Here is a 16,850-nt window from a genome sequence, read left to right as displayed (position 1 = left end):
AAATAAACTAGGAAACCTTATAACTTAAATGCTGCTACTGCTGCTAAGTCACTTCAGTCGTGTCCAACTCTGTGCGACCCCATAGATGGCAGCCCACCAGGCTCCCCCGTCCCTGGGATTCTCCAGGCAAGAACACTGGAGTGGGTTGCCATTTCCTTCTCCAATGCATGAAAGGGAAAAGTGAAAGGGAAGTCGCTCAGTCATGTCCGACTCTAGCAACCCCATGGACTGCAGCCTACCAGGCTCCTCCGTCCATGGGATTTTCCAGGCAAGAGTACTGGAGTGGGGTGCCATTGCCTTCTCCTGTAACTTAAATAGATAAAGCAAATTACTTTCAAACATTAGACATCTTTCTAACATGAATAACTGTCCTCTAAATGTGTCTTTTAAGAAGTTTTACTCTTTATAAGTGTTTATTTGTGTCTCTGTAGATCTGCCTCAGAGTATGTATGTTTGTATGTAATAATTAACCATATGTCAAACCATTTTTACAACAGGAAAGAACAATGAACAAATTCATAAATGAGCGTTCAGTTAATAGCCTAATTCCTAAAGGTGGTGCCTGGGTGGGTTATATTACTAAACCAAGCTGGTGACTAGGCTGCCTCTAAGGACACAGGACAGACAGAAATACAGTTAGGTCAGTACTTGCATAATTTAATGTATTAATAGTCTATGTTAATTTATTGACTAACACTAATCATCTGTGATTAACACATGGTAGGTAAAGAAACCATTAATCTACTTGTTAAAAGCACAATGAGAAGTTAATCTAGCAATCTGTTCTTCCCATAAAGTTAGGCCAGCCCAGGAATGTCCACAAGAGGGAAGATTACAAAATCCACACACGATGACTTGGCTGACACTAAAGGTTAGGAATTTGTTAATGCGGGGAAGGTCACAGTCTTCACTGGAGGCAACGAAGTATCTAAGTCTGGGCTGGGTTTAATTTTTCCACAGTGGAACACAAAAGTTTACCAATGGCTATAATCAAGAAAGAGCCCTGTAAAATTTTAAAGAATTAAATAAAATTCTGTTAAATTCTAAAACTATTAAGCAAGAATTAAGTTGGTAGTTTATTGACATAAGATAAAGTAAACCACTAAATGTTTAAAATCCAAGCACGTCATGCATATTCCAGCCTACAAGCTGTTTTCTCAGCTAAGTATGGCATTCATACTGTTGGTCAGAACCCAGCATATGGTAGGTGTTTCATGAATACTAGCTGAGTAAATTAGTGAACTTCTGTCTATAGTTTCTAGCCTATAAAACTGTGATAATACTGTGCATGTGTGCTTAGTCACACAGTCAGGTCCAACTCTGCAACCCCATGAATTATATAGCCCGCCAGGCTCCTCTGTTTGTGAATACCAGACTGGGTTTCCGTTTCCTCCTCCAGGAAATTCTCCTGACTCAGGGATCAAACCCACATCTCCTTCATTGACAGGCAGATTTTTTACCACTAAGCCACCTGGGAAGCCCATGACAATACTAACTAGTATGTAATAAAAGCTTTATTTGAGCATATAATTAGTCTTTTTCCTCTAAAACATATTTGTGAAACTTAAAAAGCAAATTTATTAAATACCATTCTGATATATTGTTACCAGTGGTTGGTAATTGGGGCATAACTTGTTAGATTTTAAAAAGTTAATGATTTTTTAAAAATCATGTTGAAACAAAAGCATTAGGAACTTAAACTACATCTATAGGATAATAAAGTTAATAGTCATTAAGTGAAAAATTATGTCAACTTACTTTTATTACTAATTTTGACTGATTTTTTAAAAGTTACTATCTAAACTGACCATTTATTTGCACATCGGGAAGAGTCTTATTCTCAGAAATCCACCTTCTCTCTGAAAGTTAGGGATGAGCAAATCAACCCCCAGTTCATGGATGGCAAAACCAATCCACAAGTTGTTTAGTTTGCTTGGGTAAAGGGAATGAGACCACTGAGACCCCAGCAGCATATGCAGCCAAGGTCATGCAAGTCCCTGTACACTGAGTCAGGTGTTTAATAACTCACATGCCTGAGGTTTAGAAGAAAGTATGTGTCATCCAATATGAAACGGCATTTACTCTAAGGTTTTTTTTTTAATCTTTTAAAATGAGTATAGGGCCATCCCCTAGCCATACAAACACTGTACTTGGGTGAAATCATTCAAGTCTATGCTTCCTTTGCCAATTTCTGATTTCAAGACAAGTATCTGTACCAAACTTTTTATGTATGTATGTGTGCAGTTTTGGCTGCTCTGGGTCTTCATCGCAGTGTGGGGCTCTTCTCTAGCTGTGGCGGGCAGGGGCTACTCTCCAGTCGTGCTGCGTGGGCTTCTCTTTGCAGTGGCTTCTCTTGTTGCAGAGTGTAGGCTCACTGGTTGTGGTGCGTGGGCTTAGTCTGGGGTACATGGAATCTCAGCTCCCGGAGTCCGGGACTGAACCCACGTTCCCTGCACTGTGGGGTGGATTCTTAACCACTGGGCCAGCAGGCAAGTCCCAACCTCCCTGCTGCCTGAATAACCAGAAAGGCTGTCAGCCAGTGCTCTTGACACCACACAACACATCTGCCTGGAAGCAACTGTACCATCACCATTTCCTGAAATGCCATATTTGGTGATGACTCAAGACAATAACTGATTATCGGGAAAAATGCAACCTGCAAGGTTATTCTCTACAAACAAAGGCACAAAATGAAAACTATACAAACAGCAAACAGACAAGAACAGGTCACAGTGAAACAGAACCATTTTCCTCTCACTGAAGAATTATTTTATCACAGTAAAAATTCAATTAGTTTCTCTAACTTGTAATAACCCATATGAATGTAAAACACTTCAAGAATAAAAATAAAAATGCATGTGATGAATGTGAAATGATGCTTCAGTTTTCAGACATGAGTTAGTTCTAATTTATGTGCTGTATAGATTCAATAGGACTTCCCAGGTGGCTCAGTGGTAAAGAATCTATATGCCAATGTAGGAGATGCAGGTTTGATCCCTGGATCAGGAAGTTCCCTTGGAAAAGGAAACAGCAACCCACTCCAGTATTCTTGCCTGGAAAATACCATGGACAGAGAAAGGAGCCTAGCGGGTTCCTAGGATGGCAGAGTCAGACATGACTGACTGAGTGAGCATGCACCCATAGATTCAAAACTTTCATTTGCAACTCAGCTATTTAAAAGGAAAAAGACAACAAAAACAGACTCAAACTATTACATGGAGAATGGATAAATGCCAAGGTCCTACTGTATAGCACAGGGAACTGTATCCAATCTCCTGGGATAAACCATAATGGAAATGAATATTGAAACAGAATGTGTATATGTATATAACTGAGTCACTTTTCTGTACAGCAGAGACAGGCACAATACCGTAAAGCAACTATACTTCAATTAAAAAAAAGAAAAAAACTCATAGTATTAACATTTCATAAAGTCTTATTTATAATACCACAATTGATTCTTATCCCAATTTCCCTCCTCCCCGACTTTACTGTGTGGGCTTCACTGATGGCTCAGACGTTTAAGCATCCACCTACAATGCAAGAGACCCAGGTTTGATCCCTGAGTCAGGAAGATGCCCTTGGAGAAGAGAATGGCTACCCACTCCAGTATTCTTGTCTGGATAATTCCATGGACAGAGGAGCCTGGGCAATTTAAAGGAGAAAGGCTTCACGCATATTAACGAAGCTCTTTCAGAACTTAAAGGACTGAAGTGAAATTTCATGTGTATTTTAGTCTAGTGAGGCTAGACAGGAAATATTTTAGGCTTCTCTGTCAAAACTTCTCCAGTCTACCATTGTAGCTGGGAACAGCCACAGATATATAAACTGCTGAGTGGAGCTGTGTTTCAATGAAATTTTACTTACAAAAGTGGGTTGAGTCAGGCTGCAGTTTCCAGATCTCTATTTTAGAGCCTACCTCTTCTAGGAAAAAAAGCTGAATTATGCTATATAAGATGAGAAAGGGCTGGTGATGAGCATGTCTTCATGATCTCATTCTACTGGGTGACCTGGGTGGAGGGAGAGGAGAGATGTGATGAAGAATGAGCACCAGGCACAAGGGAAAAGGAAAGAGGAGACGCTGCCAGTGATGCCAGGGAAACCTGAATGCCTCTCTGGGTCCCCCAGAGGAGATCTCTTTTGGGGAGGGGGTGGTGGGTGAGTCGGGAGTACTCTCACTCTTTAGGCCTCCTTCAATGTGGAGGAAACCCTAGTTACTAACCTCCCCCCAGTCTCTCCCTCCATTCTTGTCACTGGGCTGGTGATGTGGGAGGGCAAAGCTAACGGGGTTCTTCTTGTTCTACTCCCCTCCCGGCTCTCCTGCTGCTGCTCATTCCCCTCTGCTCTGACCCTGCCCAGGGGCCCTCCCACTGGAGCAGGGCTGCCCCAGCCCAGCACACTCTTAACAGGGTGGAGGTCAACCTAATGGGGTTCAGAACAGGAAACCCATTTGCTTCTTGACAGAAGCCACGTTCTTCAACACCAGCTCGATAGGCAATAAAAATGAGAATCTGTTCTTCATCTGTCTTTATTTTTTTAACTAAACTGTCCAGATCTTATCTGGGTAAGGAGGGTGTTATTACTGGAACACCCTAGAATCCAACAGGACAGGGGATGGCCTGGTGTGGAAAGCACTGGAGCCTGCCTACAGATGAACAACTGTGAACACAGAAACGTGTTTTCTTTCTTTCCTTTTATTAGAGAGGAATTATCTAGAGCTTCATATCTGAGAATGCAGTCTTCAAAACACTAGTTTCAAGGGGTTCCCATGGAAAAAATAGCTCTCTGATCAAAAGTATGAGGAAAAACCTACCGAATGCATTCCCTTCTGGTTGATTTTCAACGTACTCTGACATAGTAAAGGCTCTGAAAAATTCAGTAAAGAAACTAAAAAGAAATTTTCACCATGTTTTTGACTAGAAAACCGCTTTATTCACTCTATTAAAATCTTGCAGAGTGTCACACTACAGAAAATGCTACTATAACATTTCTGAAGTGAAAATGAATATGAAATATTTTTTACTGACTTTTAAAATCCTCCACATTGTCAAATTTGTTATTTAGTTCCTGAGCATTCATTTTATACAATGTTAACTCACACTTCTTTTCCTTTAGATGATTCTTTTTACAACTCCCTGTTAATTCATTCAGTTGCATTTGGGGCAGACTAGCAGATTGTGACTGCATTCTACTGCATGATTCTGATTCCAGAATAGCTGATCGTCTACTGAGGAGAAAAGGATAGCCAGACACCTTGAAGACACAGGAGAAAGTCCCAGTGCTCAGAAACATCCCCCTCACAATTCTACCAATTAGAGATTCATTAGGGTTAATGAGCTCCTCCTTTAAAATGCAAATACCCTGTGGGAGTGTTTGCTTATTAGTCATTCACAGAGTGAAGTAGTGGAAAGAACAGTGGAATGGCCTCTCCATTAACTCCTTTTCATTCCTCAGTCACACACTCATTACCCAAGGAGGCCTGGCACGGTGGCAACCGAATGGCTTTGAAACTGACAGAACTCAACCCAATGCCTTTGCCAAATCCACGACCTTGGGCACATTACTGAATTTCTCAGAGCCTCAATTTCTTCATCTGAAAAATGGGAATCATGACACATAATAAGGCTATTATGGTGGCATTAGTGGAGAAGGCGATGGCACCCCACTCCAGTACTCTTGCCTGGAAAATCCCATGGACAGAGGAGCCTGGTGGGCTGCAGTCCATGGGGTCGCCAAGAGTCAGACACAACTGAGCGACTTCCCTTTCACTTTTCACTTGCATGCATTGGAGAAGGAAATGGCAACCCACTCCAGTGTTCTTGCCTGGAGAATCCCAGGGACGGGGGAGCCTGGTGGGCTGCCATATATGGGGTCGCACAGGGTCGGACACAACTGAAGTGACTTAGCAGCAGCAGTGGTAAAGAATCTGTCCACCAATTCAGGAGATGCAAGGTTTCGATCCCTGAGTGGGGAAGGTCTCCTGGAGGAGGGCATGGTAACCCACTCCAGTATTATTGCTTGGAGAATTTCATAGACAAGAGAGCCTGGCAGGCTACAGTCCATGGGGCTGCAAAGAGTCAGACACAACTGAGTGACTGCATGTGCACACACAGATTAAATGAGAAAACATGCTAAACACTAATGGCAGAGAGGAAGAAGGGAGAGCAGCTGGGGCAAAGACAAACGTGGTGAATAGCTGTTGCCATGATCTTCAGCACAGCAGAGGTCAAAGAACCGCTCTCCTGTAAACGCATTTAGTGCCCCATGCAGTGTGGTGAGGTCCCTTTGTAATATCCATTTAAGGACGGCAGACCTGGTGGTGGAATCCAAGTCTGCTGACAGTGCCAAGTCCTCACGTAACACCACGCAGCTTCTCATTACTCCTCAAGACAAGTTATCCAACTCCGTTTCATACACATTATATTTAAGTCTCCTCCAGTTCTGTTCTGTTTTCTTTTCCACTTTTGAGAATATTGTCCACACACTCCCTGTTTCCACTATAATGAAGAAAGGAAGGACAGAGAGAAAGCAGAAGGACTAATTGCCAAAGCTGTGCCTTGCCCAGGAGCCTGCTGCTGTCAGGCCAGGACTCTTGACGACAACAGTGACCCCACGAGAAGCCAAGAATAAGAACACCTAAGCCATGGGGAGAGGACCGCAGTCAGCAAACACACGGAGGGAAAGGTTCAAGCCAGCGAGGAATTAAAGAAAAGCAAATGAAAATGGTACCAAGAACACATTAAATGAGCATACCAAGATTATGACACCCAAATTAGCTAAGGATGCTTACAACTAACACACTGGCGTCGTTCTGATAAATGAAGTTAACACTGTTCATTCAACTGTATGTGAGAGGGGGATAGTTCAAAGATAATCCTACGCACACACAAAGAGCCCCTGAAAAGAATTATAAATGACTGTTAAAATATGGATAAAAATTAAAATTAAGGGTTCAGAAGAACACGCAATGCATTTTATAAGATATTAGTGTGACTCTGGGTGGTAAAGAATCCACCTGCTAATGCAGGAGACTGGGGTACGATCCCTGGGTTAGGAAGATCCCCCAAAGAAGGAAATGGCAACCCGCTCCAATACGACTGTCTGGCAAATTCCATGGACAGAGGAACCAGGCAGGCTACAGTCCATGGGGTCACAAAGGGTCAGACGCAACTAAGCAATGGAGCATGCACTCACACACACAGTGTGAATCTTAATTTTAACACATATTTCATACAACTTTTAGGCAACATAACAGATTTTAATTTATGACTGCTATTAAAATCATACAGCTAAAATTTTGCTTACTGCACTGCAAGCTGAGGGTCACGCCGGACACTTAAGGACATCTATTCAAGGAAGTAAGAATACCCAAAAATCCAACAGAAGTCAGACTCGATCAGTCCTCCTGGCCTGCTCTTAATTAATTCAACCTGCGATTCCAGATTTCTTTAGTTCTGAGTCTTGTTACTATGTAGCTATAGGTAAAAATTTCTCTGGAAGATTTCAAGCAACCCAAAACATCAATTAAGTATTTAACACCATGTTAAACACATAAGCCCAGGCATTTTTTTAGACTGGAAGACTAGACACTCAAAAGGCCAAAGTAATTTTGTACTTGTACATTTGTAGAATATTGTATCACGCTATACAAATATGCCTTCAAAGGTGGGTTTTTTTTTTTTTTTTATAGCTTTCCTAAATCAGAGTAAATTTATACCCTGCAAGAATATGTTGGGCGGCTCATCATTCCTGACCCTGGATCCCAAAATGCTGCTGAAAGAACCTGCTACACAAAGGTTAGCCCTGAGCAGGCCGCTGACAACAGGTCTACAGGGCCTGCTGAAAACAAACAGGACTGATATAAGGAGGATTGTCAATGTGTAGGGCTTGAAACAGAAATCTATTAACAGAAAACAAAACAAAACAAAACAGGCTCACTCTACCAGTTTATCTGGTATCCTGAAACAAAGACTCAAATGTGCTGCCTGCTGTTGGGGAAAAAGGATGGCACTGATCCATCACCAATAATGCAACCGAGGCAGAGATCACTGGCACCAAGTCACTCACGCTCAACGTCTGGTCTCCTTTCCAACCAACAGAATAAACTTGTAGAGTTACTGGCTTGGATCAGAAGTTCTGCTCAGTCAGTTTTCCACATAGAAATAAGGGATACCATGAGATCAAATGTGTGTTTCCACCTACAGCATCCATTGGTCCAATCAGAGGTATTAGGTAAGTAAGCCGTCAGTGTCTTGAAACCGAGTTCTGATAGGGACCAAAGAGTTGTAGTGTAAGAAGTAAAGCTGCTCAGTCGTGTGCAACTCTTTGCAATCCAATGGACTGTAGCCTACCAGAGTCATCCATTCATGGGATTTTCCAGGCAAGATTACTGGAGTGGGTTGCCATATCGTTCTCCAGGAGATCTTCCCAACCCAGGGATCTAATCCAGGTCTCCCTGTAAGTAGTATAAGAGAAGAGTGCAAAGAAAATTTCCAGCAGAAACAATAAAAGCAGTACATGAAACATACGACAATCAGCTTCATGTTGTTTCATTCATTCAATAAATATTTGCTGAATATCTATTATGTTAGATAGCATCACTGACTCAGTGGACATGAATCTGAGCAAACTCCAGCAGAGTGGAGGACAGAGGAGTCTGGCAGGCTACAGTCCATGGCAAAGAGTTGGACATGACTTAGTGACTGAACACAACAACAATCTATTATGTGCCACATATCACTCTGGGTACCATGTGAACTACAGCGATACCATCCCTGCCCTCAGAGCATTTACATCCTCAGTTCAGTCGCTCAGTCATGTCTGACTCTTTGCAACCCCATGACTGCAGCACGCTAGGCCTCCCAGTCCATCACCAACTACCGGAGTTTACTCAAACTCATGTCCATTGAGTCGGTGATGCCATCCAACCATCTCATGCTCTGTTGTCCCCTTCTCCTCCCGCCTTCGATCTGTTTGCATCCAAGAGGAGATTTTTCAGCCAACAAAATGTAATCGCAAAACTGGTTGTAGAAATTAGCCCCAAACTGAAAATTATGGGAATATCAAATCAATTAAGGAATAGAAATTTCATTCAAGGCACACTGTGGGAAAAGTGGCCAGTCATAACCAGAGCAAGCTTCATATTAGGGCTTTCTTTCTCCCTCAGCTCCTTTCACTAAAAATAAAGTATATATTTTGTCAGCATCATTACTTTTAAAAGAAGAGAGTATTTCTGAAAATATACCAAAATTATTTCAAGAAAAGTTGATATTAAAAATGAATCACTTGCAAACCACAGATCACAACTTAGAAGCAAAGCCACGTGTGACGAATATGATGAGGTGGTGTGACGTTATCCCAGATGAAGAACGGGAGTTTGATTACAAAATGCAAAAGAAGCTGGGCCTGCTTTATTGAAGACGTCACACTTCTCATGTGATTATACAATATGAGCATGTGACACTGCTGTCCTGAGGATCACTGCATGTCACGTTTAAAATGTTCATATGGGGGCTCCCCTGGTGGCTTAGTGGTAAAGTATCAGCCTGCCACTGCAGGAGATATGGGTTTGATCCCTGGTCAGGGAAGATCCCATGTAACACGGAGCAACTAAGCCCGTGTGCCCCAACTACTTAGCCTGTGCTCCAGAGTCTGAGAGCTACAACTACAGGAAGCCTATGTGCCTAGAGCCCAAGCTCTGCAATAGGAAAAGCCACTGCAACGAGAAACCCACAGCTAGAGAGTAGCCCCCGCTCACCACAACTAGAGAAAAGCTTGCACAGCAATGAAGATTCAGCACAGCCAAGAAATTAAAAATAATTTTAATGTTCATATAAAGAGGGAGGGGACATATGTATAGCCATGGCTGATTCATCCTAATGTATGCCAGAAACCAACAACGTATTGTAAAGCAATTATCCTTCAATTAAAAATAAATACATTAAAAAAAAAATGCTCATATAAGACAAGTGGTTTGGCCCCTTTGCTGCTACTGCTAAGTTGCTTCAGTAGTGTCCGACTCTGTGTGACCCCATAGACGGCAGCCCACCAGGCTCCTCTGTCCATGGGACTCTCCAGGCAAGAACATTGGAGTGGGTTGCTATTTCCTCCTCCAATGCAAGAAAGTGAAAAGTGAAAGTGAAGTCGCTCAGTCGTATCTGACTCTTAGCAACCCCATGGACCACAGCCTACCAGGCTCCTCCATCCACGGGATTTTCCAGGCAAGAGTACTGGAGTGGGGTGCCATTGGCCCCTTTAGGAACTCAGGTAAAATTCAACACCACAAGGTCTGAGGGAGAAAGTCCTAACTGGTACACCCGTCTACTAACTAGAAGCAGGTAAAGAGCCACAGTGAATCACCAATTAGCCTTCTGAGGAAGAGGAGCCCACCTGGGAGGTGATCAAAGTTTAGGATTGTAAACTCGGGCCTGGGCATCCTCTTCTACTTATGGAACTTCTAATTGGACTATAACATACAGACAGGATGGAAAAGAGAGTGTATCATGGGCGAGCCTGGGACAAACGTGCCCTAAGGGAAAGCAGGGGCTAAGAGCAGCAGAGAGCAGGACCTTCAAATGCTCGACATCTCCCACATGCCCCGGTGGGGCATTGCATCTCACATCACAGTGTGTGACAATCACCGGGGTACAAATTCCCGAGTCTCATGGGAGATGCAGACTTGCTCAGTTCAATGAACAGCCAAAGAGTCTAAATTTTTAGCTAGCATTCTAGGAGACTCTACTAGAGCTGACTCACAAACAATACTCTGAGACGCTGACAGAGTATCATCTGCCTGATTTTGGGAGTGACTGTCCACGCCTTCATTTCTCCTTCCCACCCATATTGTTTAAATGTTTAGAGAGTACGTACATAGCTCTGTGCATAGCTCTAAGTCACAGCCCAAAACATTCCCAAAAGAACTAAAAGCAGGGAAGGTCTTGAAGAAATATTTGCATGTCCATGTTCACAGCAGCATGATTCACAAGAGTCAAAAAGCTGAAGAAGCCCAACTATCCGTCAACAGATGAATGGATAAACAAAGTATGGTATATACATACAAGGGAGTATTATTCAGCCATTCAAGGAAGAAAATTCTGACATATGCTATGACACGGATAAATCCGGAAGACGTAGTGCCAAGTAAAATGTCAGTCATGAAAAGATACATGCTGTATGATCACTCCTATATGTGATGCCTAGAATGGTCAAATTCATAGAGATAGAAAGCAGAATGGTGGTTGCCAGGGGCTGGAGGAAGGAGGAAACGGAAAGCTGTTGTTTGATTGGTAGGTAGAGACCTTGAGTTTTGCAATATAAGAGTTCTAGAGACTGATTTACAAATTTGTGAATGTACTTAAGGGAACTATACATGTAAAACTGGTTAGGATGGTAAAACTTACAGGTACTTTACTACAATTAAATATAAAAATTTAAGATGTGTTATTATCTATTTAGAATAACATGGTAGAAGTTAAAGGTGAGTCTATCGCTGATCAATACTGTACTTTACAACTTATTTTAGCTTTGTCCTAATAAGTGTTTTCCTGGTGGCTCAGATGGCAAAGAATCCACCTGCAATTCAGGAGACCCGGATTCGATCCCTGGGTTGGGAAGATCCCGAGGGCATGGCAACCCACTCCACTATTCTTGCCTGGAGAATCCCCATGGACAGAGGAGCCTGGCAGGCTACAGTCCACGGGGTCCCAAGGAGTCAGACACGACTGAGCGACTAAGCATAGCACAATAAGTGTTTACATACAAATGCTATAATTGGTATTTATTCTATGTTCATGCTGTTATTTAAATATGTATATAAAGAAAAAAAGGAAAAAAATCAAGTGAAGCAAAATGTGTGTTTTCTTTCTGTTACAGGATTGTTTATGACTCAATTAAAGGGCCAAGCTATAAGAAATAGTTTGCCCAATCAGAGAAGAAAAAGAAATAAAAGGAATCCAGATGAGAAAAGAAGAAGTAAAACTCTTACTGTTTGCAGCCAACATGATACTATACATAGAAAACCTAAAAAACACTATCAGAAAGTTGCTAGAGCTAATCAGTGAATTTAGCAAAATTGCAGGATACAAAATCAATACACAGAAATCACTTGCATTCCTATACACCAACAATGAAATATCAGAAAGAGAAATTAAGGAATCAATCCCATTTACCATTGCAACAAAAGAGTAAAATACCTAGGAATAAACCTACCTAAGGAGACAAAAGAGCTGTACAGGGAAAACTATAAGACACCAATGAAAGAAATCGAAGACAACAGAGACAGATGGAGAGGTATCCCATGTTCCTGGGTGGGAAGAATCAATATTATGAAAATGACGATACTACCAAATGTAATCTACAGATTCAGTGTGACCCCTACCAAACTACCAATGGCATTTTTCACAGAATTAGAACAAAAAAAACTCACAATTCATATGGAAACACAAAAGATCCCAAATAGCCAAAACAATCGTGAGGAAGAAGGATGAAAATGGAGGAATCAATCTTTCTGACTTCGGACTACACTGCAAAGCTACAGTCATCAAGACAGTACTGGCACAAAAACAGAAATATAGACCAATGGAACAAGACAGAAAGCCCAGAGATATACCCATGCACCTATCAGTACCTTATATTTGACAAAGGAGGCAAGAATATACAATGGTATAGTGTAGTCTCTTTAGTAAGTGCTGCTGAGAAAACTGGACAGCTATGTGTAAAAGAAAGAAATTAGAACACTTCCCAACTCCCCACACAAAGATAAACTCAAATGGATTAAAGAGCTAAATGTAAGACCTGAAACTATAAAACTCTGAGAGGAAAACATAGGCAGAACACTCTATGACATAAATCACAGAAGATCCTCTATAACCCACCTCCTACAGTAATGGAAATAAAAACAAAAATAAACAAGTGGGACCTAATTAAACTTAAAAACCTTTAGCACAGCAAAGGAAACTATAAGCAAGGTGACAAGACAACCCTCAGAATGGAAGAAAATAACAGCAAATGAAACAACTGGCAAAGAATTAATTTCAAACATATATAAGCAACTCATACAAATCAACACCAGAAACACAATCCAATCAAAAGGTGGGCAAAAGACCTAAACAGACATTTCTCCAAAGAAGACATACAAGTGTAATAAACACATGAAAAGATGCTCAACATCACTCATTATTAGAGAAATGCAAATCAAAAGTACAATGAGGTATCACCTCACACCAGTCAGAATGGCCACCATCAAAAAATCTACAAACAATAAATGCTGGAGAGGGTGTGGAGAAAAGGGAACCCTCTTGCACTGTTGGTGGGAATGTAAATTGATACAGCCATTATGGAAGACGGTATGGAGATTCCCTAAAAAACTAGGAATAAAAACATCATATGCCTCAGCAATCCCACTCCTAGGCACATATGTTGCTGCTGCTGCTGCTGCTAAGTCGCTTCAGTCGTGTCCGACTCTGTGTGACCCCAGAGACGGCAGCCCACCAGGCTCCCCCATCCCTGGGATTCTCCAGGCAAGAACACTGGAGTGGGTTGCCATTTCCTTCTCCAATGCATATGTTGAGGAAACCAAAATTGAAAAAGACATATGTACCCCAATGTTCATTGCAGAACTATTTACAATAGCAAGGACATGGAAGCAACTGAGATGTCCACAGACAGATGAATGGATAAAGATGAATGGATAAAGAAGTTGTGCACACGCACACAATGGAATAATACTCAGCCATAAAAAGGAATGCGTTTGAATCAGTACTAATGAGGTGGATGAACCTAGAGCTATTATACAGAGTGAAGTGAGTTAGTCATGTACTAAGGTATACATATGGAATGTAGGAAGACAGTACTGATGAACCTATTTGCAGGGCAGCAAGGGAGACAGCATAGAAGGAAATGGCAACCCACTCCAGTGTTCTTGCCTGGAGAGTCCCAGGGACAGGGGAGCCTGGTGGGCTGCTGTCTATGGGGTCGCACAGAGTCGGACACAACTGAAGCGACTTAGCAGCAAGGGAGACAGAGAACAGACTTATGGACGTGGGGGGAGGAAGGAGAGGGTGGGATATATGGAGAATAACATGGAAACATACATTATGGAAAATGGACAGCCAATGGGCATCTGCTGTATAACTCAAGGAACTCAAACAGGGCTCAGTAACACGTAGAGGGGCGGAATGGGGAGGGAGGTCCCAGAGGGAGGGGACATAAGAATATGACTGATTCATGTTGATGTTCGGCAGAAACCAACACAATACTGTGAAGTAATTATCCTTCCATTAAAAATAAATAAACTTAATTAAAAACTAAAGTAGATAACCAACAGGGACCTGCTGTACAGCACAGCTGCTCAGTACTGTTGCTCAGTGTTATATGGCAGCCTGGATGGGTGAGGAGTTTGGAGGAGGACGGACATGTGTATATGTATGATCCAGTCCCTTTACTTTCCACCTGAATCTGTCACAAAATTGTTAACTAGCCATACTATAATACAAAATAAAAAGTTTAATAAAAAAAAGACATAGTTTGCCCAACTGCAGAGTTACAATGCATTGCATTAATTAATAATAACATCAGAACACATTTTGGCCACTCGGTACTAGTACAGTAATGTTGTTATGATGTTTTTGTAGATGTACATCCACATACTTGTTTGTATAAACGTTACCAGGTAACAAGGTAACAACAGTGTTAGTAATACTGAGTATCAACATGCTATACTTTAAAAACATCTCAATTTGTCACAAAATTGTTAACTAGCCATACTATAATACAAAATAAAAAGTTTAATAAAAAAAAGACATAGTTTGCCCAACTGCAGAGTTACAATGCATTGCATTAATTAATAATAACATCAGAACACATTTTGGCCACTCGGTACTAGTACAGTAATGTTGTTATGATGTTTTTGTAGATGTACATCCACATACTTGTTTGTATAAACGTTACCAGGTAACAAGGTAACAACAGTGTTAGTAATACTGAGTATCAACATGCTATACTTTAAAAACATCTCAATTGCTGGTCATAACCAAGGAATCTACAATATAAAGTACTAGATAAATAAAGCACACTTTTATAGATCATGTAGAATTTCAGAGCTAATATTCCTATCTTTTAATTATCTAATACAAAACACCTAAACGTCCTCTTAGGAAGAGAGAGTTTTCAAGCCCCTAAGCCTTAATGTCACTAGGATGGGGAGAGGAGGTGGCTGACAATGAAATCAAGGTTTGCTGGAAGAGATCACTATCAATAAATTAATTGTATCGTCCCCAACTAGTGGCTTGAATTTCTTTCCCACAGAAATCTCTCCAAATATGAGAGATTAAGGGAAGAAAAAGAAGAAGAGACTAAGAGGGTAGGAGTCAGTGGACAAATCAGACTTGGGGAGCCCACTACTGGTAGGTCCTCAACTAACAACGAGGGGACACTGACCTCCGGAGCTCCAAGACAGACAGAGCACACAAATCAGAAAGCCGAAAGGGCAGAAACGCATTAGGAAGAAGTCCCCTGGTTAGAAGGAGTGAGTCACATGGTTGAAGTATGAGAATTTACTTGATGACAAGGTGAAAAGTGATGATAGATGGAGGAGCACTCTTGGCCTGCAGTGCTCCTCAACCTAGACCCCACCAGCTGACATGTACTCCCTCCTCACATCTCAGCCCTCCAGACCCAGGAGAGCCCACGCCCCCATCACACGCTCCCATTCATGCCCATCCTCCAAAGTGCGCTCCACGTTCACAATCATTCAGTGAATTGCACTCACTCGTTTAATAGCTTTTGTTCCCACTAGTCTGTCAGCTCCACCAGGACAAGGGTGTGTTTCTTCACCACAGTATTTCCAGAACCTACTACAGTAGACGGCACCCAGAATACACCGGGTAGACCCTGATGAAATAACTGTTTGATATATTACAGCCTTGTCATGAGGAGGGTCACACACAGTCTCAGAAACATGAGTTCCTGATGAAATGATGGGATAAACAAAGAAAGCTAAAGAGGAGGCACTCTGACTGGTAAAAGGAAATACGTTTATTAAGGGCACTTAGAAGTGAGTGGAGGGCAGAGTCTGGACAAAAAGGCTTTGGGAGAGATCAATAATCACAGGTCTGTCATCAAGTTTGGACAGGATTTCAGCAATAAGGAAGGTCAGGGTAGACCAGCTGTAAGATACTTAGAAACACTTCCCAGAAGGTTGTTAAGGGTAGATGAAAAATGCCAAAGAGGCAACAGTGACTCTGAAATCAGAGAAGAGATCTCACTGGGTTCTCTGTCGTTACAGTGAGTTTGAGGTAACTGCATGAAACAGAAGACATGGCTAAGATTCCAAAGGAATTCTGACAAAGTATTTTTATTTATTTTATTGAATTTAATGCTGCATTTCTAAGTTTACTACTAACATGTATTTGGCAAATTTTAAATGCCTCCTTTAAAAAACATAGAAACATTAGAAATATGTACTAACATTTGTGATTTTTTTCAAAAATTTCTCTCTTATCACTTAAAGTTATGAAAACTGTATAATGCTTATGTACTTAAAATTACTAATTTATTACCACTGAATTCCACAGTATTGCTCCGCCTCATGAATTCGATATTTTTGAAATTAGAATTTGTTGCTTAAATCCCTATTATATACTTCATGACACAGCAATTTCAAATAAATTCAGTAGTCTCCTAGGGACTGGCTCAGTGAAATTAGAATTCATCTAGACATGTGCCTAATTCAGTTCAGTTCAGTTCAGTCGCTCAGTTGTGTCTGACTCTCTGTGACCCCATGAATAGCAGCACGCCAGGCCTACCTGTCCATCACCATCTCCCGGAGTTCACTCAGACTCATGTCCATCGAG

General features: G+C 41.5%; 1 protein-coding gene across 3 annotated transcripts in view; it reads right to left on the bottom strand.

The window, feature by feature from the left end:
• Positions 1–16,850, bottom strand: part of UMAD1 (UBAP1-MVB12-associated (UMA) domain containing 1) — a 254,032-nt gene that overhangs the window by 74,068 nt on the left and 163,114 nt on the right. Inside the window, exon 2 of one of the 3 annotated variants that reach the window (XM_019959742.2) lies at positions 8,352–8,455. The exons of the other annotated variants lie outside the window; for them this stretch is intronic. Coding sequence (XP_019815301.1) covers positions 8,352–8,364 — 13 coding nt within the window. The 5' untranslated portion in view covers positions 8,365–8,455. The remainder of the gene's footprint in view (positions 1–8,351; positions 8,456–16,850) is intronic. 3 annotated transcript variants of the gene reach the window in all.

Source organism: Bos indicus, chromosome 4 (assembly GCF_029378745.1).
Source record: "Bos indicus isolate NIAB-ARS_2022 breed Sahiwal x Tharparkar chromosome 4, NIAB-ARS_B.indTharparkar_mat_pri_1.0, whole genome shotgun sequence".
Lineage (NCBI taxonomy): Eukaryota > Metazoa > Chordata > Mammalia > Artiodactyla > Bovidae > Bos > Bos indicus.
This window is presented reverse-complemented; position numbering and strand designations above follow the sequence as displayed.